Genomic DNA, 27,395 nt, shown 5'->3' on the forward strand with positions numbered 1-27,395 from the left:
AAAACTATAGTTGCTACATAAGCATTAATTAATCAAATTGGCTTTCTTGCCATTTCTTACACACAACATACCCCTATTCCCCAAACTTTACACTACTTCTTGTTCCCCATGACTGGAATACAGCATCTCCTTACTATCCCCCCTCCCTCTCAGAATTCTTAGTTTCCCTGAAAACTCAGCTGAAGTGCAACTTTTTACACCAGTTAACTATAATTTATTAAGCAATTACCATGTACTAGAGATACAAAGACAAAAACGAAACAATTTCTTTTTTTCAAGAATCTCATATCCTTATCAGGGGAGATATGTTCTTGTTTGCTTGTTCTTTCTCTCCCTCCCTCCCTCTCTCCATATCAAAAACATACATATATAAACACATACATACATGTATATATTTAGAATAACTAGATTTTATGTGAACAAATAATAGTATGGACTAAGCTGGAGTAACCCTTACATTTCTCAATTTTCTTCTAGATTCTAGAAATAACATATTTCCTTTACAAATAGGTTTTTACTATAGGCTTATATGTAACCTGGCTACTGACTAACACATATTTAAAAAAGCTTAACTGTTTTGAATCACTGTATAATGAGGGTGGAAAGATAGGTCAGGGTTGAATTGTGAAGGGCTACAAAAGCAGATTTATATAGTTTATCCTCTAGGAAGTATGAAGTTTACTGAATAGAGGAATGATATAGTCAGATCAACACAAGGAAAATTACTTTGGCAGTTTTGGGAAAAGATCTGGGGCAGGGAGACAAATAAGGAGATCACTGCAATACTGCGGTTGAGAGGTGAGGAAGGATTAAACTAAGATAGCTGCTATATGAGGAGAAAGAAGGGGTTGGATATGAGAAGTGCTCGGGAGGTAGAAATGCCCAGATTTAGCCAATGACTGGATATGTGGAATGAACGTGAATGAGAAGTCAAGGGTAACCATGAGGCCATAATCTGGGAGACTGGAAAAATGGTGATACCCTCAACAGAAACAGAGAGGTTCACCAGGGGGAGGGCGAATTTGGAGGGAAAGATGATGAGCTCTATTTTGGACATAAGAAGTGGGACTGGTGCTCAGGAGAGCTGAGGGCTGGACATAATAGAGCCATCTGCATAAAGATAAAAATGATAGCCCTGGCAGTTGAACAGGTAACTAAGTTGGGAGAGTATAGAAAGGGAAGAGGGCAAAGGACATGAAGCCTTTCCTGACCAAGGAATAATCTGATTGTATTTCTCTCTTTTCATTCCCTGCTGTCCCCCCCCATCCTCAGGGAGCAGTTACCTACTTTTTGCTTTGCATAAACTTACATACTCACAGTACACAATACATTGTCTCCGTTAATAAAATGTAAACTCTTGGAAGGCAATGAGTTACTTTTTAAAATAAAGGTTTATATACTGGCCACCTCTTTGGCACAGAGACATATGTTTCTGGATATAGCCACGATGTGGATTAGTTTTGCTTGACTTTTCTTATGTTTAAAGTTTCCCCCACCACTTCTCTCAGTTTTTAATGATGGGGATGGAGGAAGCAATAGTGATGCTCCCCAAAAGGAACACCATCTAAAAAAATGTACAGTAGAGTCATAAATCAAAGAAAGAAGAAAACATGTTATATGTACAAAAATGTTTAAAGCACCTGTTTTTGTTGTTACAAAGAACTAGAAACTAAGGGAGTACCCACCAATTGTGGAATGACTAAACAAATTATGGTCTATGAATGCAATGGAATACTACTGTGGTGTAAGAAATGATGAAAGAGATGATTTCTAAGAACAGACTTGTATGAATTGATGCCAAGTAAAGTGAGCAGAACCATGAAAACAATTTATACCATAATAATATTGTTAGAATATTTTTGAAAGATGTAAAAATTCTGCTTAATGTAATGATCACCATGCTTCCAGAGGATCTATCATGGAGAATGCTAACCATTGCCTGACAAAGAAGTAATGAAATAAATAAGCAGAATGATAGTCCATTCTTAGACATGGCTATGGGATTTATTTTGCTTGATTATGCATATGTTACGAGGATTTTTCTTTTTCTCATTTTTCAGTGGGAGAAAGTAGGAGGGAGAAAAAAAATAAATGCTTGATAACTAAAAAAAAAAATTTAAAATACACAGAGGAGAACAGAAGAAAGTTCAGAAAGAAGCATAGACAAGCAGGATAGTAATGAAAGTGATGTGGGTAAACTATTTCTTTTTTTAAAAATGTTAAGAAATGGAGATTCAATTTTATATGAAATTCTTTTTGTGTCCTGCTGTATGTATGCACATGTTCTTTTTTGGTGTTTTAATTCAGAAAAATAATTTTAAAAAACAATGTGCTCTGAAACACTGCAATCGATTAAAGAAAAAAGTGATATTTAGAAGCACCTGCATTATTTTGAGAATGTAGAGTATCTTTTTACTAGTAAATACCACAATGCTCATTTGAAACATAAGAAAGATAAGAAAAGTAAAGCATCATGAATTCAAAGCTAAGGAAGTCAGTAATAGTAAAGTAAGCTTACAACTCCTTATCTTTTTCTAAAAAATGAACATTTTCCCATTAACTTTCCAGACTTTCATACAAATACACAGTCCCGGGATCAAAGCAAAAATAATTTTGACAGAGGCAATGAAAAACAGATAATCACAGAAATTAATGTAACATCCCACTGAAAATACAAACTGATTAAGTACTTAAAGTATTAATATTGGCATTTAGTCACAGCAGAGCGAAAAGTCCAACATAAAGAAATCAGTCAACATCACAAAACACAGAACTATTTTAAAATTTCTAATTCAATCCAATTTAATTTAATCCAACAAGCATTTCAGAAGCACTTAGGAACCATGATCTTAGGGATGATAATTCTGGCCTCTGAAGGCTGATGAATTAACGAATGGTTCCAAAGATCATTTCACATCAGCTCCTATAAGAACTGCTAGGTGGTTCAGTGGACAGAGCTCTGGGCCTGGAGTCAGAAAGACTTGAATTCAAACTCTACACACATGGTTTTTTCTTACTCATGTGCCTCCCTGCAAAGTTTATATAAATATGTCCCTATTTAGTGCACTGTTAGAAGAGTCTGAATCAGGTTTATGTTTGGATCTGACACACTGATTATTCTTGAATTTGTTTATACTAAGTACCCGTGATATTATAATTTTTATTGCTTTTGCTTTAAGTAAATGGCTATGTTTAAGATCTAATGGTGTATATATTGTGTAAGCAGGAATTACACTGATGAAGTGTTAAGTAGGGGAGTGTATTCCTTCATAATAAGGTCACCCCTAGGGCCTTGTACCTATATGCAGTGGTGGGATTTAGGTGGTTCACACTGGTTTGGCAGAACCGGTACCTAATTTTAGGTTGAATTCAGCGAACCAGTTGTTAGCAGGGGCAGGGCCTTGGCTCGGTTCCACGCAGAACCCTTTGTTAATTTATTTGAATGTCACCACTGGCTATATGGCCCAAGTTGAGGTGATTGAGCAGGGTGGGGGTGAGGGGTGGAAAGGGGGTGGGGAGTTAAGGGGGGGGAAGAGAAAGAGAGAGAGAGAGACAGGGAAAGAGGGGGTGGAGAGAGAGAGAGAGGTGTGATAGTCAAGGGGTAATACCTCCTTAAAGAGGATTGAGGGGAGGTGGGCCTTACAGGCTTCTCTTGGACACTTCCTAAATATAACATAAATAACTGCTCCATATTCATGCAAAGACAATACTTCTTATTCCTGCATATAGAAAATTTATTGAATAACTATGGTGACACAAACAAAAAATTTTGATCCTTATATATGTCTTTAAAAGGAGAAACATGTTTTTCATAGAAAAAATGAACAAAGGGTCTAATTTTGAGTATAAGTAAACAAATTTAAGAACGCAGCTTTAAATCATTTGTTTGGGAGTATGTAAACATGATACAAAAGAGAAGTTTATAATTTTTCTCTGAATTGTTACAGATAAAAACAATAATAAATGAATTATACTATAAAACTGGTAACATGTTCTTTAGTATAAATGATAATTTCATTCTGGCAAATTTCTGCATGAAACATTACCATCCTGTTTTGGTGTGGCCCTTGGAAGCATAGTCCTCATTCAGTTAGCCAATAATTTAGGCACACTGTGCTAAATGCTGGGGATACAAAGAAAGGCAAAAAGAGTCCCTTCCCTCAAGGAGCTGACAGTTCTTGTGAATGAGGGTGACAATACACTTACAATAGATATAAAGGGGAGTACAATGCCCTTCAAAGATGAGAACAATGTACACCCAGAAGGTGCATTGGTCTTAAAATAATGGCTTCTAATTGCTTTTGAATCTTTGAAGTCCTCTGAGAATGGCTGGCTGTCTTACTGGGTATAATCAAATAGAGTATATCAGACAGTGAAGTAGTCCAGAGTCTGGGGACTGACCAGCATACTACATTGTGGCACACATTCTGGTCAGGTACCTGAGTGATTATTCAATGATATTAATGTAGACAGTGTGATATGTGCAGGGCCAGCCTTACACCTAACTGGAATAGTTGGTCATTTTATGTGGCACGAATGGAGGGGATACAGGTAAAATATATCTCCTACCAGTTTATCCAGTATATAGTATCGTTACCATTAAATATCCATTCCTTTGCACTTTTTTGTTTAAAATCTCTTTTTGAGGGATAACTCAGCTAGCTAGGTGTTTGCCCTGGAGTTTGAACCTGGGTTCAAATCTGGCCTCAGACACTTAATAGCTATGTGAACCTGGGCAAGTTACTTAAACCCTGTTTGCCTCAGTCTCTTCAGCTATAAAATAAGCTGGAGTAGGAAATGGCAAATCACTCAAGTATCTTTGCCAGGAAAACCCCAAATGGGGTTACAAAGAGTTGGAGATGTCTGAAACAACTAAGCAACAAAAACCATAAAACCTTTCTGTCATGGCATGGATAGGATACATACATGCCAAGTTCTGATAATAAAGAAATAGGTTCAGAACAGGTGCTACATCTGGGTGTGTGTGAGAGAGAGGAAGGTCAGAGATGGGTAGAAACATAAGACATGGGAAAGAAGGGTAGACAGAATTCTGAAGACAAACAACCTACTTCACAATTTTGTTTAGGGGTGGTCTAGGACATACCGTGCTCCTCAAATTATAGTATACAATTTCAGTAATTTTGGGGACATAAGAGAAAAGTAATCAACATGTATATCGATATATATTTAGGAAATAGATTTTTATAACTGGAAAAGATACATAAATAATTCATTCCTTTCCAAAGTCAGTTAATGTTTAAATTAGATATAAAATTATTTTACAAATTTCAAGATATCACACAGAAACGATTATGAAATGAAAATTTCTAGGGAAAATGAGTCTACATAATATCTATAGATCTCATTCAGCTTAATCTACAAATTATCATTAGAATTGTTAAAATATGTAAGTACTCTTCTTTGAAATAATATCAATAATACATGGTCACCTTTTAGCCTTGTCACTTACATTTCACTGGTATCTGTAAGCTTTTTAACTTTATTTCTTAGAGTTTTTAATTTTTCTTGATTTTCCTTTTTTTCCTGTTGCCATTTTTTCATTTCTATTTCCAAATCTTGATGAAACCAATTCAATTCAGTCTTGGAAATCTATGATCAAAGATTACATTAATGGCAAAGTTGATTTAAATAATAGTTGACAATAGTAAGTAGAAAAGGCATTTGACTTTTATAAACTTGAAAGCTGACATGTACAATTTTCTTTTAATATACACCATAAAACCTCATTAATTTGGACTATCCTGTTAAGAAACTGGTGATCATTTTAAGAGGATGAGTTGAATATTCCTTTTATTTAGAAAACACTTCTATAAATGTAAATTAATCAAAAAGGATTGTAGGAGAAATAGTAAATACACTTAAACACTTTGGAAGAAAGCACTCACATGTGAACAACTGACACAGAATTACAGATCTTTCTTATCTACCACTAGAGAGATATCTAACAAGCAATACTGTTGAATAAAAGTCTCATGAAAGGGAAATTTTGGCCAACAGGGCAAGTACTTTAGATGCCTGAAATTTATGCTATCAGATGAACAGTGATAATTCAGGTTAAGCTTGCATAGGTGCCCTATGGAAAGGCAAAAGATACAAATTCAGTTTTTCTTTTTAAAAAATGTAACTATCAACATAGGTAAAATAAACATTTCAACTCATGAATGGGTTGTCTTCCAAAATTTTCATTTATAAAACACATTCCTATATAAATAATGTTATACATACTGAGTAAGCTCCCAGGATACAAATTATCAGCTCAAATTTTGGCTCCTAGGAACAGGGGAGCAAGGTTGTTATGTGTGGCAAGAGAGAGAAGTAGATGGGAGAAGTTTTCTTTCCCTTTGCTGTCCCTAGGCAAAATTTTCAAATAGATGTTTTATCTCTGGCATTCTCCCGTTGTTTTCTTTCTTTTTTAAATATCTCTTTTGTAACTTCTCTCTTTTTTTTCCCTCTGGTTCCCAGAACTCACTATTTCAGTTTGCACAAGTCCCATGTTGTAGAACCCCTAGTCTGGCCTGGACCTGCTCTGTCCTTTATGATATTGAATGCTCCAATATTACTTACTTATGCTTTCCTCTCAATTAAAACTTTCATTCATACAATAAAGTTAATATAAGCTAGATGTAAGAAAAGTCTCCTGATTAAATGGATTCATACTTGGGTATGAATCTTGTTTCTTACTGTTTTAAGGAGAACCTTAAACTTTATCTTAAGTACTACTAAAATTCCCTATGACTGGGTAGGAACTTTGCTCCCAGTAGGCAATTTGAGTGACTGAGGCTGTGAAGACAAGAATATTCTTTGCCATGGCTTTTCCTTTAGACATAAATAGGCTCCTAGATAGAGAAGTATGACGATTCACTTGTAGGGGACCTGAGCTAATTAAAGCTCTTTTAAGGCTTAGTGAATTCTAGCCCAGAAACACAGTTGACTTGATAGCTGGATACCAGGCCTCGGTCAGCAAGAAACTGAGACAGTAAAAGCTTCTGAGGAGCTCTCTTTGTTGCTCTAACTGGCCTAATCTTGTTTATCCCTGTCTTTAGCAGCATTCTACCAGTGGTAATGTGGTACTTGCTATTTTTATCATTTAAATAACTGTTGCTGATATATCATTTTTACATTACTCTCAATTCTGAATACATCCCTCCCTCCCTTCCCCCCCATGCAATAAGCCCAATCCCTTGTAACAAAGAAGAAAAAGAGGAGGAAAAAAAAAAACAGTACAGTAAAACTAATCAACACATTAACTGATTTGACAGTATGTATAATGTTCCATATCTATAGTCCCTAACCTCTGCAAACAAGTGAGGAAGATGTATTTTCTCAACTTCTTTAGGGCCAAAAACTCATGCCTTTAAACTGCCATTGATTAAGATATTATTATGGCATTATAAAAGAAAACTTACATGGGAACTATTGAGAGATTTTAAACTATCAATGTTCTAAAAACTTTATGGAGACTTGGACAACTACAGTTGTCTTGTCTTATAATGTCTTGGATGGCAAAATTACCTTATTTTCTTCTGTTGTTCTTTTCAGTTTTTCTTCCAGCTCTCTGGTCTCCTCTGTACTTCTACATTTTAACTGTTCATATTTTTCCCTTGCTTCTTTAAGTTGCTCTTGTAATACTTGATGTTCCTTTTCCATTCGTAAAATATCACCCTACAATTAAATCATAAAATTACAAACTTAAAAAACACCCCATAGGAGGATAAATTCAACAGTTCTATAACTAAAGTATGGCTGTTCCACGCTAGTTAACCCTCATAACTGGAGTTAACTTAGCTAGTAAAATTTAGATAAGTTTAGCTAGTCAGAGCTTTGGCAATTAGTTTTCAGGAGACCATTCTCCTAGAACAGAACTGGCCTGGGATCACTTTATTCTGCTGATTCCTACAGCTAAGTAAATTCAGTTTATTTATGAATACTTTGAAATAACTTGAGAGATAGAAATATGTGAGTTCTACAGTTTGTTACTTATGGTTTTATAATTTGTATCTAAGCAAAGCACATAATGAAAGAATAATGCAGCTTTAGAAAACTCATTGTTGAAATTAACCTGCACTCTTCCAAATCACCAGGGAATGCTACACTTTCTTATTCCAATGAATTAGAATCAAGATTTCCTTAACAAAACCCAAAACCCAACCAACTGGGGTTTTAAGCTAATCATCTAGAATTATGCTCAGTGCCTATGAGATTTAGGTTCCTTATATTTATTAGCTCTAGTAAAATATCTAGTTAAAGAAAAAAACCTAAGAAATTTGCCCTTGAGAATGTGTGCTGTAATTTTCATCAAGGCAGATGCCATACCTTATCTAATTTTTTTTACCTGCCTCAATGAAACACAATGCTATGTACACAGAAAGCACTTAATAAATGTTAGTATAATTATCCAGTTTAACATAAAATATAAGAACTTAGGTTACTTGTGGGGTTTATGTTCAAAAAGATGTTATTCAATAAAAATGTGTTTTATGTGGAAAGAATTTTGTCACTTGCCAAATACATAAAACAAATGCTTACTAAAAACCCCTATATGCTAACTCAGAAATAAAACTAACTTTCCCCACAGCCATTGACATACCATTAACGACTGAATACTATAATCACTAAAGGAAAATGCAATGCAGACAAAGACCAAATTAAAACATTAACAAAAGCCTCTTGTTGTTCCGGTTAATTTCCATTTCATTTTTTCAAAAGGAAATGTGAAGATTTATAAATACTTTATCAACATACTTTTATCTGATATTTCCCATGCAAAATAAGATTGTACAAATCTCTTTATAATTCCAAATCACCCTCTTGTAATAATGAAATTTAATAATAATAATGATGATGATAATAGATATTTAGCACCTCTTTTTCTTTTCAAACAAAAACAAAACTTTTATTTTAGCACAGTTTGGACTTACTTGTTGTGTTTCAAATGGACTAAAAGGCACCGTATTAACCTCCTGGTGGATTAAGTCTTTTTTCACCTGTTGCACAACACAAACATCGGTTACTTTAAAATTGTTAAAAATGAGATTATCTCAAATTAACAAGGTATAATAAATTAATTTCCGAAATAAGAATAAATTTCCCCTGAACTAGTCTCCGTAGCACTGGATGAACCAGAATAAGTATAACGGAAAAAGAAACTTGGATGTCGATGATCTAAGACTTTAGGTTGGTTACTTCTGGTATCATGGTCTAAATCTAACCTTTGGGTAGAATTTGGTTTGTGGGACTTTTCAAAGTTGTGCTTAGGGAATGCTTAATTTATAGTGCTAATTATTTTTGTTTGGTCTCCATAGCTGAATGCTTCTTATTAATGCAATTTAAAAAATGTAACTAGCAAAAGAGAGGCAACATGATGTAGTAGGGAGAGATCCTACTTGCGAGACAGGGGACCCTGGACTCAAGTCTCGCTTCCAACACAACACTGGCCGTGTGGCTTTGGGGAAGACAATTACCCTCAGGGCTCTGGACAGGTCTCTAAGGACAAGGGTTTTTTTTTAACATTTTATGTATGAACCCCTTCTCAGAATGTTTATAAATGCACAAAATAAAATGTACACGATCAACAAGGAAACCAATTATATGAAATAATTACCAAAATATTAAAAACTAACAAACAAGTTCATAGACTCCAAATTAAGAATACCTGCTCTAAAACTGTATGTTGCAGAGAAGGTGCTAACTTGCCTTTGTAGACAGATTACTTACCAGGGATTTCTTACGCCAGCAAAATCATAAGTCAAGTCCCTATCCACATCTTAATAAGCAGTTTATAGCGGAGGAAACAGGCACATGGAAGTTGAATGAATTAGGCAACTTTACCTCAAAGGTCAGTGACACAATTCATAATTCAATCTTCAGTCAATTGTATGGATTATTGAGCTGTATTTCTCAAGGTTTTCTTACTTTAGAAATGTAACATACATATTTTAGTAAAGCAATGTGAATGTTTCTCTTTTTTCTAAAATAAAAAAGCTTCCATAATAACTAGTGAAAATTAAGAGACTGCCTTCTAGTAAAAGAGTTGCAACCAGGAGAATTTAAAAAAAAAAAAGATTTTCAAATATACCTAAGTATGTGGAAATTCTGCTTATTTAACAATAATGAATTTAAATCCACAAAAATTAACTAACTGGGAAACTTAGAAATAACAAATAAAATAATGGTGACAAATGAGATTAATAGATACTGATATCAATTTATCTTTCAGTTACTTATATATTCAAAGTTTAGCTTTTTAAACTTTTGTTTCAATCCGTAGCACTAAAAATGCTCATTTCAAAATTTGCAAGCTTGTTATTTTTTCTTGGAAAAATTTTTCTTTGAGAATTAGTGACTACTAACAGAAAACTCTTCAAAAACATTGTAGTTTACTACTTGAATAGATCTAAGATTTTATCAATTTCAGTAGTTCTTCCAATTATGTAGACCACATGTCTCATAGATTATTTCATGGGTATTCTGGTCAAAACAATTCATCTCATGGTAGCCAATTTACTGATGATCAGTCTCTCTAGACTTAGGTAGGTTGGTACTAAAACAATAATCACAAAACACACTGCCTTCATTAACTGTTAGAAAAAATAAAAATTTGTTTAACAAAGTAACTTTAATGGTAGCATCCTTTCAAAGAATTAAAGATCTTGAGGGAAATTGCGGATATTGACTGATTCATCCCCCTTTCTTTTTGCAGAACAAAGCTTTAAGACATCCTAAAGAAGTATTTCTATTATTCTTAAATATTCAAAGGCAGAAAATATTAATTACCAATATGGCTTCACAAACCCTAAACAGATCATTCTAAGAGTTTATCCAAGAAAAACTGACAGAGTGCAAATTTAATATGTTCAATATTACCAATAAACTCTTTCCTAATTTAATGTCTTACCTGTATGGCAACCATTCGTACACATGGAGTACTTTTAATGACATCAGTATTTTTCATTTCTGTTTCCAGTTTACTAGTACCAAAATCACAATGATCATTATTGCTGATGTATGCATCTTTGTCAGTATTATCTTTTTCTGACTTTACCGTTGTTTTCTGAGTGTCCTGATCAATCTGTTTTTCACAAGTAAGTTTATCAGAGGAACCTTCTTGTTCAAGGATTGGTCTTTCAGTATCTGTGATGGGAGACACAGCTGACACTAGTGGTACTTTTCTTTTTGTTTGATAATCTGAAGATATATCAGATACAGTTGTGTATACACTAATGCATTGAGTCGACTGTGGCAACATATTTGCATAAGATACTGATGCGTTACTGGTGTCAAATCCTTGATTAGGAAAAACTGTATTAAAAGGAATATATGGCATATATCCTGGGGTTACATACTTTGCAGCTTTATTTATTTTTTTATTTTTAGATCCTGGTACGAAAGAATTAGAAGATACTGGTTTAAATTCCTTAGCTGCTGGATTCAACTGTAGTCTGAGCTGGGAAGCATTTTTCTGAAAGCATGGAGAGAACACTGAGTCTTTCTCATCCAAACTAGTACTTTCTTCCCCCGCTGCTCCAGTGGTCTTATTTTTCTTAAGTTGAACAGCATCTTTCATCAATCCAATATAATTGTCTATCATAACAAAGCGAAGAGAATCCAAAAGAAAAGATTTTAAGCCTCCTGCCTCCTCTACAATCTTCCTAGTTTCTTCAGGAAAATGTTCATATTCTCCAACCAATAACTTGTCATCAATTTCCAAAGGGCCATGTTCTTCCAGGATCTGAGAAAAATAGCTTTAAAAAATATTTTACGGTTATTATGGAAATTACTTTCCATTCATAAGCTTTATTTAAATGTTTGAAAGAAGCAGTATTTCTTCAATTACTCCTACAACCATAAAAAATTCTCCCTCCTGTGGAATATCTTCTAGAATCACATAATCACTTTTTTATGAGAAACGAGAACAAAGTGAAAATATTATACAAACAATAATACAAATATAATTTCATCCAGTTTTGGCCTTTGAAAACAAATTTCTCAATTTCTCTGCTTTGAAGAGTAAAGGTTAAAGAAGAATAAAGCTATCATACGTAAATTCAACTATCCTCAAAATATAAAAAAGTACTAAAAAGAAGGAAAATTCACTCAGGTAAAGAAAAGGTAAGACAATAGTTACAAATTTCAATCACAGGGATATTGAATCCCCAGTTGCCTAGTACCTCGTTCACAGTCTCTCACACTACTCCCAATTCCTGCCCTTATACAAGTGCAATCCAATATACATTCTGATGTTCCCTTAAACTCACATATCTTCTAGTTCCTAGTCTAAGATCCATAACCTAGTCCTCTTCACTTCATCTACACGCCAGGATGGTTACCCTCTTGATCCTACCCACAAGTGTTCCCTGATCAAGAATTCTGAAATTCCTTTATCTGTTCATAACCTATTATTGCATCTTTGTTTCTCTCCAATCCCATCCACCTTGAAGAACTTTCCTAAGTCATCGTCCCTGCTTTGGCTTCACCTTCCTCCCTTTCCAGTCTCCACCCTTTACTTGACTGGTTCAACTCTACCCTATGCTCTGCTTTTATATTCCAGGCTCCCTTGTGCCTGGGGTAAAAAATTACTCACATACTGCTGAACAGAGTTTGAGGTTGTCCTGACACAATGGTGTTGACTGGGCTCGCTACAAATTCATGTCATATAATGCGCCCTTACTATATAAGGCAATTCTTGTATGCCTGCTGAATTGATTATCAGTTCTATTCCCCACAGCACTGACTGTCCTGCATGTCTAAAACACACTCCTTCCTAATCTCCAACTCTAAGAATTCCTAGTTTCCTTCAAGACTCACCTTAAATACAATCTTCTACACGAGACCTTTCTGAGCCCTTCAGCTGCTAATGTTTTACGCACCAATCATGTTGTCTTGCCTGGCTAGGATGTAAGCTTTACAGCAGGGACAATTTTCCCTTCTGCAATTTTTTCCCCAGTGCCTAGCACCAGGCCTGTCACGAAGTAGGCAATTAATAAACCTAGGCTTACTGAGAGACTCCATTGGTGGAGAATGTATGGTGGTTCATACATTCTGGATGGAATTATTTACAAATTATGAAATAATTCAGAACCACAAGAGCCAAATAGTTCTTAGCTCTGACCATTCACACCTGTCTCCTTTCCTGTGTCCAGTCTCCTCACCTGTTCCAGACTTATACATACCCTCTTTCCCTCTCTCAGCCTCCATGGGGTTCTCTTTCTCATGCCTTAATTTCAGTCTAGAAGACTGACATATGTATAAGACAGGATGTCATTCAGAAGTGTTTTTTTAGGGAAAAATTCATCAGAAAGTACTTTTTAAGCAACTTAACAGTAATAATAGTTGACATTTCTATAACACTTAAAGATTAATAAAGAGCTTTGTAATATTCTCATTAGATCCTTACAACTAGCCTGTGATGCAGGTACTATTATCTTCATTTTACATATGAGGAGACTGAGGCTCAGAGAAGTCAGGTGACTTACTCTGGTTAGTGTCTGAGAAAACATCTGAACCCCGGTCTTCTTTACCCTAGATCCCACAAACCAGGGAAATACTCTGCCAAGGGTGAAGAACAAGAAAATGTTTTTAAGCAGTTTGGAAGCCACTGTTATGCAGCTAGTACTGTGGATTTTTTTTAAAGAAAATATACTAATTACAAATGAATTACATTCAAAGCATTTATGACTGCATAACACAAAGCCTGGCTTCCTTTTCTTCTTTCCTTCTTCTGAAGTGTCAGTGTGAACTTAAAAGAAAACAAGCCACTGTAGGACAATGAGGCAAAAGAATAAAGGCCTTAATAATGTTGAGTATCTTGGTTAAAAAATGCCAAATAAAGGTTAGTCCCTGTCTCAAGCCTCTCCCTCCCCTAATCCATCTTTCAGAAACAGCTACCAAACTAAAAAAAAAATCATATATATGACCATGTTACTCTCCTACTCAAGAATATTTAGTGGCTCACTTCTGGCTCTAGAATAACATATAAACTCCCTCGCTTGGTTTTTAAATCCCTTCATAATTTGGTTCCAACCTACCTTTCCAGGCTTACGGCATATAACTCTCCTTTTTGTACTTTTATGTTCCAATCAATATAAATGACATTCCATTTCCCATCTCTATGCCAGGATATTCCCTATGTTTGGAAAGCACCCTTCCTTCCTCTTTCCTACCCTCTAATTAGTCCATAACCAAGTAGGCTAGAGTACCATATCCTACCAGAAGACTACTTTGGTTCCTTTAGTTCCTAATGTTCTATGTCCAGAAATTACTCTATTGCTACTATGAGTATGTATATATAAAATTTAATTTTCTGTGTATATGTTGGTTTTCTCCATTGAATGTTGTCTCCTTGAAAGGAGAGAATGTTCTATTTTTGTCTTAGCATCTCCGGGGTCGACCACAGTGCCTAAAACATTGTAAGTATTTAATGCTTGTTGAATGTTCAATTACAAATAAAGCCTTAGATGGTTCGACAAATTATTCTTTAAGATGTCCATTGAGCCAAAGCTCAGGTGCAGAAATATTATACTACAGGAGAAGAGCTAATAGAAACTATAATAAAGGATGAATTCTTCTTATTTTTGGTCAACTTTATGCATTTCCGGATTTTTAAAATAGTATAATCACATGAAATAAACTATTACTAATGGAAAATGAAAGTGGATATTATTGCTCCTTTTCCAAAAGAAAACTGGAATCTTTACAGAATCATTGAGTGTTAGCACTGGAAGGTGATCTGGAAGGTGATCATCTAGTCCTTATTTTACAGATAACGAAAGAGGATGTAAGTAATGTGGATTTTAATGTAAGGTAGATTTTAGTCTGTGTAAAGTGGATTTTTGTTATTTCTTCTTCACGTTCAGTTTCCCAGGATCTATGGCCATAACAACCTCAGTTTCCCAGGATCCTTGGCCATAACAATCTCTGTTTCCCAGGTATTAGATATGAGTTCTCAGGCTCATGGTTCAAAATATCTCTACCACGTCTGCACAGCATTATATAAGGATAAATAATATTAACATGTATGCTGAAACTGTGAACATCCACTGCGACTGCACATTGAGATATAGGGATGAAGTGATGTAAACTTGAGAGGCTATTGCTGTCAATATGCCCTCTTAGTCTGATGCCCTATAAAACAGGTGGTCAGTGGTCGCTGAGTCGGAGAACCTTTATGGTTAAATGTGCTAGCTGGAATGGGTGGGTATGCCTCAACTGGCTCCCACTGAGGCTTGAGGGGATTTAGGGGAAGCACAAGTAGTGCTTGTCTCAATTGTCCCCCTAGGGGTAGTTGCCCCACCTTCTCACCGGCCCCTGTGAGAAGGATGATTAGGGAATACTGCAGGAGTTTATAGAGCTTCCGTTATCAGTGATACTGTTAGACAAGACTAGACTAGAATAAAGCTTATTATTAACCCCTCTGAAGCTCTCTTTCCTGTCTGACCAGATCAAGAGTAAACCTGTTAGAAGCTGGAGTCTGAAGCCTCCAGTGCCTCCTGTGTATTACATCTAACAGAGGCCCAGAGAAGGGAAGATACTATGTTACATGCCAGGGGTATACATATAAAAATGGGATAGTCCCTGTCTTCAAGGAGCTCACCAGAATGACATAACTTGTTAAAAGACACAGACATACAACAAATACATGTGTATGTGTATGATACACAATTTCGAGGGGAGCAAAAACAACTGGGAGAATCAAGCCAAGAAAAGCCTCTTGACAAAAGAGCACTTGAACTTAACCTTGAAGTTAGGAGCTCCAAGCAGCAAGGTAAGGAGGGCGGGGGAACATCCTGTCCAAAGGTCCAGAGATGAGAAATGGAATGTCATATACAGGACTGTTTAGGGGGAACCTTTACAGCACAAAAAAGTAAACTGATGGGCAACAATTTAACAAGGCAAGCTGTAGAGGCAACTGGGCTTTAAGAATCAAACAGAAGATTCTATATTTTACTGTAATGCAGCCAGAGCAGGAGAGTGATATGGTCAGGTTTGTGATTTGGGGATAGCAATGTGGCATTTGTATGAACAAGGGACTGAAGAAGGGAGAGACTAGTGGTAGCGAGACTAATTTGGAAGCCTATGCAATAGTCTAGACTAAGGGTGAAGAAGAGAGGAGAGAAATATAACAAAGTTTGAGAACAATGAACCTTGGAGAGAGAGAGAGAGAGAGAGAGAGAGAGAGAGAGAGAGAAGAGAGACAGAGACACACAGAGACAGAGAGTGTGTATGTGTGTGGAGGGAGGTAGATTTAAGATTAGCAAACATGGATGTATGGGAGATAGTCATATGAACAGGCTGAGAGAAGGTAGGCTGGATCCTCATCTTTAGAACTTTTCTGGATAAGAAGTTAACATTTCTGGGTCATTCATTCTCTCTGCTTGTATCCCTTTTTTTAGAATTAATAGTTAGCTAAAATGTTTCTTCCTCCTTCAGTATTTGAAAGATGTAAATTTTGAATAACTTTTTAAGAATCCAGGATAATTTTCTTATCATGAATAGACGTTGGCAAATTCTCTCTGTAATATGAATTTTCCTTGATCCCATAAAGCATAGATGAACTAGAACATAAGAGTTACATAGACCTAGTTCACTAAGAATTCTCTAAAAAGTAGTCATTTAAGCCCTCTGTTTGAAGCAGATGAAATCCTACCACCTCCTACGGCAGCCTATTCCTCTTTCAGGCAGCTCTAATTTTTTTTTACAATTTTTTGGTAACAAAATCTACTTCTCTTCGATATCCATCTACTGTTTCTAGTTCAACTCTCTCAGGCCAACCAGAACAATTCTAATTCCTTTTCCACATGATCGACCTTCAAATACCTGAAAACTTTTACTTTCTCCATAAGTATTTTTTTTTCCCAGAAAAATCAAGCATAAGTCGTCTCACATCCCCTGACCATCTTGCTTGCCCCGTTCTGGATATAATTCAAACTGCTTATGACACTCTCGAAATGTGGCACCCAGACTGTTTTGACTAGTGCACAGTATGGCAGGACCACTATCTCCCTCATTTTGGTCACTGCACAGCCTAGAATAACTTTAGAGTGTTTCTGGCTGCCAGGTTAGTGAGTCCATTTTCTTTAAAAAAAAAAAAAAGGGTATTTAGCATGTCTTTTCCACTGGAATTATGTGATATGGCTAAGGGGGTGTATACAGCATCATTTCATTCACATGCATAACTGCTGTTCAGCATATCATGACTGAAATTGGTTTACTGGCCCGTATATTCCTCATGTTTCACACTTGGAAATATCTATTATTAGACCCAGCTGATAAAACTAAGAGAAAATGTTGAAGAAACACTTTACAATACCTGAATAAAGGGATGTAATATATCTTCCATTTATGAAAACTGTATGAAAATGACTCAGCTGGTAAATGCTCAAATTTTAAATGACTAATGGAACAGCTGGTGCCCACAATTTTAGAACAATTAAAGTACTTACTCATATAATGGTTCATATTTTGGGTCTAGGTTACTGTCCAACAACTTCTGATAATTGCAGTTATTTGAACTATTTTTTTCATATAGAGCTTCAAATTCTTCTACTTCATCTCGAAGATAATCGGGTACTACAAATGGGTCATAAGAATTTGACTGAAGTCTGTAGAGAAAAAGGCAGATTTTGTGACTATCAATTTGTTTAATGAATCTGAAGTATGCAAACTCTTAAGAGGACAAATCTAAAAACTCAAAACTCAGTATTATGAGGAAAAGAAAAGGAAACAAAACAAAAAACTCTGCCACAAATGAAAAGTCAATATGAAAACTCAGGTTATTTTTTTTTTCACTGTTTGATATAAAGATATTCCTAGCCTTATTCAAATTAATCTCAAAAAATTTGACACTGTGAGAAGGCAATAACTTTTTTAGTTTCCCAGGGTAAGTTTTAAAAAATTGGTTTTTTTATGTTCTGCTTTTGTTTTAAAGTCATGTAGTATAACAGAGCAACAAATAATAGAAGTTAAAAAATGTTTTTAATATAACCATTATTAACCTAAGTTAATGAGATCAATTTGGGACATAAATCTATATTAAAGAAATAAAATTAAAAATAAAAATATAAAAGATTCAAGTATCCATTTAACGCTATAAAATTCTTGAAACAGGCAATTAGTATAAAATTTTACAAGCAAGTTTTATCTATAAATTTAATATCAATGTACACATTATCCAATATCTAATAACCAACTATTATCATTAAAAAGATGTATTAGCAAGGCAATAATCACAATATAGATGATAATTGTCAAAGTGCCTATGTGGTTCTGTATTGCAAAATATAAGAGACTCTCCACATAGAAGGTAGAAGAAATAAACCGTTTATTCAGACACCAGAGAACCAGATCCCGAAACCAATAACCCCAATCCATCCCAGCAGCAAAGAATTCAATACACAATACCACAGCAGAGAACCCCCTCTCATAACCTTCCACCCCCCTGCTGGGGCATTCCCACAAATACACTCATAGCACAGCACACGTCTGCTCTTTCTCTCAGCTCCAACTGCTCTCTCTCTGCATTTCCTATGACACACTTTCCTTTTCCTCTCAGCAAGCTCCTCCCACCACATGTGACTTAGGTTTCCTGTGAGGTAAGCAGGTCACATGGCCTATTGTGTGGGAAAGATCTTCAAATCTAAATTATCATTGCCTTTGGCCCCAAGATCTTTCTTATCCATTACATAGGTCAGTGGGGCAATCAATAGGAGTTTCGGGAAAACTAGTGTCAACAGAACTTTACAACAATATAACAGGGATAACACAAGATAAGTATATAAAACAATGTCATCATTCCCCTCTTGAATGAATGGGGCTCAAAATCTTGGGGTAAGGGGCGAAGGTCTTGTCCTCCATAGCTTCTGGACTTATTGGTTCTGGGATCTTGTTCTCTGGTGTTTGAATAAATGGTTTACTTCTTCTACCTTCTACTGGAGAGTCTCTTATATTTTGCAATTACAGAACCATATAGGCATTTTGACAATTATCATCTATATTGTGATTATTGCCTTGCTAATATAGAAGACTAAATTGAAATATTTTATTTAGATATAATTTTTCTTCCTAATTTTCAATTATTATTATTTTGGGTGAATGTGATTTTTAGGATATAAGAAGAGAGGTGTAATGCCAAACACTGTTTAAGTAATATTACTGTAGTTTGCCCTGGTCAGACCACAGATGGAGAAACATGTTCAGGAAAGAAAATGAGAAATTGAAGAGTATTTAGAGAAGGGCAACGAAGAATGTGAAAGACCCCAATATCATGTCATATAATGACAAAATGAAGTATGACTTTGGGCAAGTAACTTGAGGTCTTTGGGTGTTGGTTTCCTCATCCACAAAATGAGAGGTTGGATTAGACTTGTATAAGATCCCTTCTGGTTCTAAACCTATGAAATGTATATACTGAGGCTCTTCGTTATTTAGAAACATCGTCTCTTCTTGAAAATTCACGTGTTGATAACAAGGAATGGGTCAAAATTAAGGATTCAAAACCAATGAATCTGAATTCAGATTCAGTACTTTTTCCCTTGTACAATTATCATCAACTTTGATGGAAAGGTTAAGGAGTCATAGATTTTAGATTCAATAATGAAATGAGAAGCAGATTGGTATGAGAGAAAGCTAGCCTTAGAGGGAGGTAGATTCAGTTCCCTTTCCTGACAGGTATAGACTGTGACCTTCCCTGAGCAAGTCACTTAATCCCTTAGTGTCACAGGTAACTTAAAAATTTTAAGCTATATAAGAGTTGCTACCTTTACTATTAGTGAGAATTTTCTCACGAGAGCCCCTGATACCAGTGAAAATACATGTCTGAACCAAATAGGAATATCACTTATAGGACTGATGCACTTTTAAATGAAAACAAGTAAGATTTTAAAATGAAAGATGTACTCACAAACTACTTTCATCTGTACCAGTTTTATCATCATTTTGTGTTACTCCACCAACTCCAGAGAGTATAAAAACAGGCTAGATTGGGAGAGGGGGAAGTGGGTAAAAAAAAAAGGTGGGGGGGAGAGAAAAGAGCAAAAAATTGGTAATGGCTCCTTACTAAAAATAAGAAAAAACTGATTTAAAAATAATCATTAGTAAAAGTAATAAAGGATTTACATATTTACGCATATAAACTGATTACTTGAATTAAACCCCGTCTGATTTTCTCATGCACAAAGTGGTATAGTAATATGAATAAATGACAGCAACCACAAATAACAAATAAATCCTAATGAAATTAACATGGCTGTTTTTCCTATTACAGGAAAAACAAAAAGTCCACTTAATTAAAACTGTTTTAATTATTCAAAGAATATAAATCCAAAAGATAAAAGAATTTACCTGACCTCATCCCAATACACTCATACAACAGGAAGTGGGGGTGGGAGGTGGGTACAAGCATTCACAGAGTGTCTACTATGTGTCAGGCACTGTAATAATTATTTTTACAAATATTAGTTCATTTAATCCTTACAACATCCCTGAGAGATGTTGGTATTATACCCATTTTACAGTTGAGGAAAACTGAGGAAAATGGGCTAAGTGACTTGTCTAGGAACACATAGCTAATAAGCACCTGAGGACACATTTGAATCCAAGCCTTCCTGACTCTAGGCCTGGCGCTCCATCCACTACGCCACCAGCTAGCTGCCTCTGCAGGGATCATAGTCCCTACAAAGGATCTTTGATGACTGGTTTGACTGAATGTAGAGATGAAACAAAGAGAAAATAAAAGTCCAGGTAGTAAGAAAGTAGGAGAATCATGTTGACTTCTTAAATAAATTAGTATGCCTCAAGGGCCTAAGTTAAAGGTTATTTTGAAAACCTGGATAATTTCAGTCCCACTTTTATTTTCAAAACTTCACTCTGTAACTACATTACCATCTTTCTAGTAACCCAGATTCATGACCCCAACATCACCCTTGACTTATCCAATTCCCTCATTTATATATCCAATCTGTTGTCAAATCTTGTCATTTCTACTTGCACAACATCTCATCTGGCCTTTTTTTTCCAATCACATAGCTACCTCCCTAGTTCAGACAATCAGTAGATCTTAGACTACTGAGATAGACTCTTTATTGTTCTTTCTTTGCTTCAATTCTCTTCCTTCTCTAATCCCATTTCCCACAGATGCTAAAGATTTTTTTTAAAACACAGGTCGATCATGTCATTCTCACTTAGCACAGAGTTGACACACAGTAGGTGCTTAATAAATGTTTATTGATTGACTGATTAAAAACTTCACTGGCTCCCTATTAACTCCAAAATCAAATATTATTCATCTCTCTCTTATTATTTAAAAATTTCTATTTGTAAGTTTTAAAATGTATGTAGTTATTAGCATAGCAGTACATGCATGAATTTAAGGTTGTATCTAGTGTTACTCTTATCTTGTACCTATGCTCTACGTCGTCTAGCTTCGTGGATATACAGAAGCAGTTTTATTCCCTCCCTTGTATTTTCCATTTAAAACCCTTTTGTTTGGATTCGTGTAATGTAAACAGCTTAGTAGTTGAAAGAAGCAGAAAAAGAACTTCTGTGCAAGAAAAAAATTATAAAATCCATTTATGTAAATAGGTCTTTCCATCAAAACATTTCAAAAGAAACAGGTTGCTAGTAAGACCAGATAGAGAACTTCTCAGATGACCGGACATATTGAGGGTAGAGAAATGATTGAAGCTATAGGTATCACAATACTCTTAGGTCATCTGCATATGATTATTTTAGAGTTCAGAAGGTTAGCTCACAAAGGAGTCTATCAAACAACTGTTTGGAGACTATGAGGTGATTAAATAAAGACAATGGTTTCCTATCTGACAGAAAGGTATATATTGTGAGAGGGAAAGATGATCCACTGACCACCAAAAGGCTCTTTCTTGTTTGATGAATTATGAGTCAAGAAAGAGTAGGCTGAAATGCCAACTGTGGCACAGTTGAGTTAAGGAGCCAGTAGAAGCAGTGTAAATAACACAACAGTAGAGTTAGTTGATAAAAATGCTTTACATGTTATACTTTGTAGTAGAGCTTTGTAGTTTGAAGAAGAGTTGAACCCTGCCAAAGTTTGCATAATTGTTCTACTTCTCTTTGGGTATGAAAGAGAGAAACAGGGAGGAGGAAACAGAGGCTTTGCATCTTCTTAGCTATAAGAAGAAACTTGGATATAACTGCATAATGCAGAATATTGCTGAGTGAGAAGCTTGCTGGGTTATTTACACAGACCAGCAAGCCAAGCTGAGGTCCTTCATAGTTCTCTGGATGAAGGCAATTGCTTGTCACTACAACAGTGTAATACTTTCTTAGAACCCTTTTAAACCACTGAGAGAAGGGTAGATTTGGCCAGCAGGAGCAACGTGAGGACTAAGTAGTCACACGGAAGGGGTCTCAGTGAGGACATCAAGTCTTGCCATCCAAACGTGCGAGTTTCCTCAAGCACATGGTGTTTTCCTCAGTCATGTGCCTCCCTGGCAGGTTTCTGTGTGTGCCCACTCCCCCTCAACAAACACTATGTATATGTAGGAGAGTGTGACCTTGGTCACGTGAATATCATGAAAGTTTGATTACTATTGAGTAAATATGATGTTATAATTAATTGCTTTTGCCTTATCCAGAAGTCCCCAATCACTACTCATTTCTTCTTCCTCTGACCCTTGCTGGGTAATCACTTACCTAACAGAACCTGTGAATACAGAGCACCATCAAGAAGCTACTTTTACACAACGTCTAGTTTCCTTCTCTTTTGGAATAAGCTCATTATTTCAGTGGCCCTTTTCTTCCATTCAATTCAATAAGTATTTTTTAAAGCACATGCTATGTCCAGGTGGAATGCTAGGTTTGGAGATGAGGTGTATTTTCCCCTTCTCTTCACCATTTCTTAACAATTGCCTTTCTTTCCTTAAGTCATTTATGTCTTCTTCCTCTTTGAGTCTTTCTCTTTTTCCTGCTTCTACTCCTCCTTTTTGGTCTTTCACCTTCTCTTCCTGCTCCTTTTCAAATTTTCTACCTTTTCCTCACAACTCTGGGGGCAAACCTCTCTCTTTTTACTTCTCATGTTTTCCCGGATTTCCTCTTTCCAAATTCAGTCCCTAGGCTTCTTCACTAACTCCAAAGTTAATAAAGTCATCTTCATAGTTCCTTGATTTTCACCCTAACACCTTCTGCTCAAGCACAGGAGCAAAAACACCACCACATTACACTCCTGTCTGCTTTTACTGATGAAAAGCTGGCAATTCAAAGAGACAACCAGAGGGGTAGAACAGGTTGTTGGCTAATCCACAAGGATTCTAATCAGAGTTCACCAACTTAGACCTAAAGGTTTGTTTTTGCTCCAATACTTTTAGTTACATTTAATGGTTTTTTTTGGTTAGACTTTCCTAGTGATTCTATCATTTCGAACATTTCAAATTTTTCTATCAATCCCTATTTCATATAGATAATGTATCCTTATATAACTCAATAATTTTAATCTTTCAGACATTAAGACTATTGTCATTTCTTTTCTTAAAGAAATATTATTACAAACTTATTATATTATTAGTTTTAGTGTTCTATACTACCAAGATAATTTTTTAAAATGTAAAATCCAGGAGGCAGAGCCAAGACGGTACAATGAGCTCCTCTTCAAAAATGTACTAGACTGAATCTTAAGGAAGAAATCCAGAAAAGTGAATAAGTTGCCCAGCACAGCCCAACATTGGAAAACTATGTCAAAACTTCTGGTTTGGAGAGAAGACTCTTGAGGGATACGATAGCTGCATTCAAGTATCTGAGGTGTTTTCATGCAGAAGAGGGATTAGACTTGTTTTGTTTAGCCTCCAAAGGGCAAAACTAGGAGAAATGTGTTCAAGTTTCCACAAAGCAAATTTAGAATTGAAAAACTTTCTGACAGAGGTGACCAAAAGTAGAATGGACTGCGTTAGGAAGTAGGTTCTCTGTCCTTTGAGGTCTCCAAGCTGAATGCCTACTTATGTAGGTTACAGTGGGTATTCCTTTTCAGGTACAGGTTGGACAACTCCCTTCTAACTCTCAAATTCTGTGGGTCTGTGAAATTAGTAGAGGAACACATATAGAAGAGCTGGTCACCAAGCTAACCAACCAAACATTTTAAAATCACCACAAGAGTCAACCAATCTCTAACCTAAAAGTCTTAGTTTAATAGAACACATACAGAAAAGATTGATTACCTTTGATTCTTTATGCTTCTTTTTTCTGGTTTTGTTCTTTACCTTAATACCATTAGTCTAGAAAAAGAAAAAAAATTATTAGTTGGCATACATTAGGGAATAGTATTGTGGAGCACTGGATCCAATAATATTATAGTAAACCCCTCCCTAAAGTAATAGAGCTATAGCTTAATTATTAGCATATATAGCTAATACAGCTTAATTAATTATCCTGTGTTAAACAGGATATTCAGCTCTTATAATCACTGTACTTTATGTATTCCATGAAATATATTTTTTGAAGTGAAATTTTATAGATACCAGACTCCGGATGCTAAATCAAACATCAGAAAAGCCTTGACTTAGAAGACCTGGATTCAAGAAAAAACTCCTCCACTAACTGCCTATCTGACCTTGGCCAAATTATTTCACTTCTTTCAATATTTGTCTCTTCATTTGTAAGATAGGGGTGATGAAACTTATGGTTCTTACCTCACAGTATTACTGTGAGGAAAACACTCTGTAAAATGAATTTTAGAGGGAAGGTATTTTATGGTTAAAAAAGCAGACTATCAGGCAGTTTCACCTTAAACCCTTTAACAGTAATAAAAACAATTTTAAAAGTTGTTAAAACCATTCTTATAGAATTAAAATATATACTATTGTGCCCTCATCAGCAAGACTAGAGGTTATATTTTGAACACAAAATTTTAATACTTCACAAGTTCAGGTATTATGTAGTTTCAAGTAATTATTCAGTTATTAGATAACTGGCTATATGATTAATAACTTTTACATTCTTTTATGATCTCATGCATAATACTATATTTACAACTTAATGTGTTTGTTTTTTCAAGAAGAAAAAGAAGAAAACTCTATTCAGAAAACACTCTTCATTTATCTATATAAATAATCAAAATTATTTGCCAAAACAGAGAAAATAGCTTTCAGAGCTACTAAAAAAAATACAATTCGGGGGCATCTAGGTACTGCAGTGAGTAAAGCACTGGCCCTGGAGTCAGGAGGACCTGAGTTCAAATCTGGTCTCAGACACGTGACACACTTACTAGCTGTGTGACCTTGGGTAAGTCACTTAACCTCAACTGCCCTGCCTTCCCCCCTCCAAAAAAAATACAATTCTTAAATGAACATTCCAGATTCAACCTAGTCAAACAATTTCAAGGGCAACTAAGACGAAACCCACTTTGTTTACCAAAATCCTCTTAAGGCAAAACAAAGGAACTTAAATGTTTTAAGAAAGACAAACATCACCTACACCTTACTGTTATGTCAGCATAATGTTAATTATCCATTTCCAGCTAAAATTAAAAGTGCTGAGATATGGAAGGCCCTACTCAAAAAAAAAAACCTCCAAGAATGGACATTTTATATAAGTATTATACAGTTAACTGTTGATTATCAGCTCTAAGTTCAACAGAAACGTAGAGCTGTTTTCTACAGCAGAAAGAGAAAAGGGAAGGACAATACATAATGGAGGACACAAAAATAGTTTTAATTTGGTTTTGGAATAAAATTCCAGTGGAAAGCATTCATAAACATTGTAGGTCCTGTCCTTTGTTCTATCCTAATTCTCTCCTGATCTGATCTGTTGTCTGAGGCCTGGTTTGGCAGAAAAGAAATGCCATAAATCATTATTACATAACCAAAAAACCAAAACCCAGACTCAAAAACAACAGTAGTAACATTAACAAAACAACCACATATAAGGCAACTGCAAAAAATAATGATCGACAACATTTGGTATCTCTTTGGGGGCGGGGAAGTGACCTATGATTTTAATGGTATAGAGAACTCCCTCCACTGATAAAAGAATGGCTCTTAACTACAATTTAAAGCCTTAAAGGAGGTGTTCTTTATCTGTGTTTTGCATCATGGACCCCTTTGATAGTGTGGTAAAACCTAGTGACCTCCCTCTCAGAATATTTTTATGTGCTTAAAATGAGATGCACAGGATTACGAAGGAAACCAATCATACTAAAATAAAATTATTACAGTATTTTTCCCATCCAAGTTTAAAATCTCCTGAAATCTATTCATTTACCACTTGAGATTCCAGGGTAAGAATCCCTTTCTTTGCAGGTTACTTGGGGGACTGGGAGACGTTAGATGAAAGGTCACATAGATTGCACATATCAGAAAAAAGACTTCAACCCAAGTAGTTTCACTCCAAGGCTCATCTTCAAGTCACTAAACCACACTGCCTCTCAAATATATATTTAATATAGGTAATTGTAAAGGATCTTTTTTATTCAAAGATTCATGAAAATTAGAATGTATTGTCAACAACAATATGAAAGATTACTCCAACTCATTAAAAGAGGAAATGCAAAAAAAAAAAAGAATTCTCAGATTTTACTTCACACCTAGAAAACCGGAATAGTCAACACTAAAATGGTTGTGGAAGAAAGGTATAAAAATATATCATACACGGAGTTCTGAACTGACACTATTCTGGAAAGCAATTTGGAATTATGCTAAGAAAATGAGCTCCCACCCTGTATCCAGAGATTCCACTGCTAGCCATTTACCCCAAAGAGGTAAAAAACAGAAAGGTCCGGTACATACCAAAATATTCATAGCACCACTTTCTATAGGAGCAAAAAAGTAGTAACAAGGTAGATTTCTAAGGATTAGAAATGACTAAAGAAATTATGATACCTGAATATAAGTAACAGAATGATGAATATGACAAATTCAGAGAAGCATAGAAAGGCTTATATAAACCTCAGCAGAGTCAAGTAGAACCAGGAAAACAATTCATATAATAACTAAGAAAATGTAAATGGACAGAACAACAAAAACAGAAAAAGCACCTTGAGGAATATTTAATGGTTCAATGTCAAGGTGGCAGGAAGTCTCCAGTACAGTACCCCAGAGATCTATACTTGGCCTTGGGTTGTTTAACAATTTTACCATGTCTTGGATAAAGGAACAGATGGTAAGCCCATCAAATTTGCAGATGATACAAAGCTGAGAGGGACCACAAACAATGGATGACAAAGTCAGGAACCAAAAAGATCATGAGAAAATAAGAGTCCTGGGCTTAATACAATAAGATGAAATTCAATAGTGATAAATATAAAGTTATAATTGAATATAAAAAGATCTATATATTTTAGTGGACTGAAAACAATTTGATTCAGAATCAAAGTATGGTAGACAAAAAAAATGCTAATGGGATCTTGACAAGGATACTAA

At 35.4% G+C, this 27,395-nt stretch overlaps 1 protein-coding gene across 1 annotated transcript in view; it reads right to left on the reverse strand.

Annotated features, from left to right (window-relative positions):
- TTC3 (tetratricopeptide repeat domain 3) overlaps positions 1–27,395 on the reverse strand; it is a 142,871-nt gene that overhangs the window by 19,422 nt on the left and 96,054 nt on the right. Inside the window, exons 30-36 of the mRNA XM_036747973.1 lie at positions 24,198–24,254; positions 19,916–19,989; positions 17,460–17,618; positions 10,916–11,762; positions 8,940–9,005; positions 7,534–7,683; positions 5,471–5,610 (exon numbers count right to left, since the gene is read on the reverse strand). Of these exons, the coding sequence (XP_036603868.1) occupies positions 5,471–5,610; positions 7,534–7,683; positions 8,940–9,005; positions 10,916–11,762; positions 17,460–17,618; positions 19,916–19,989; positions 24,198–24,254 (1,493 nt within the window). The remainder of the gene's footprint in view (positions 1–5,470; positions 5,611–7,533; positions 7,684–8,939; positions 9,006–10,915; positions 11,763–17,459; positions 17,619–19,915; positions 19,990–24,197; positions 24,255–27,395) is intronic.

This window comes from Trichosurus vulpecula, chromosome 2 (assembly GCF_011100635.1).
Source record: "Trichosurus vulpecula isolate mTriVul1 chromosome 2, mTriVul1.pri, whole genome shotgun sequence".
NCBI lineage: Eukaryota > Metazoa > Chordata > Mammalia > Diprotodontia > Phalangeridae > Trichosurus > Trichosurus vulpecula.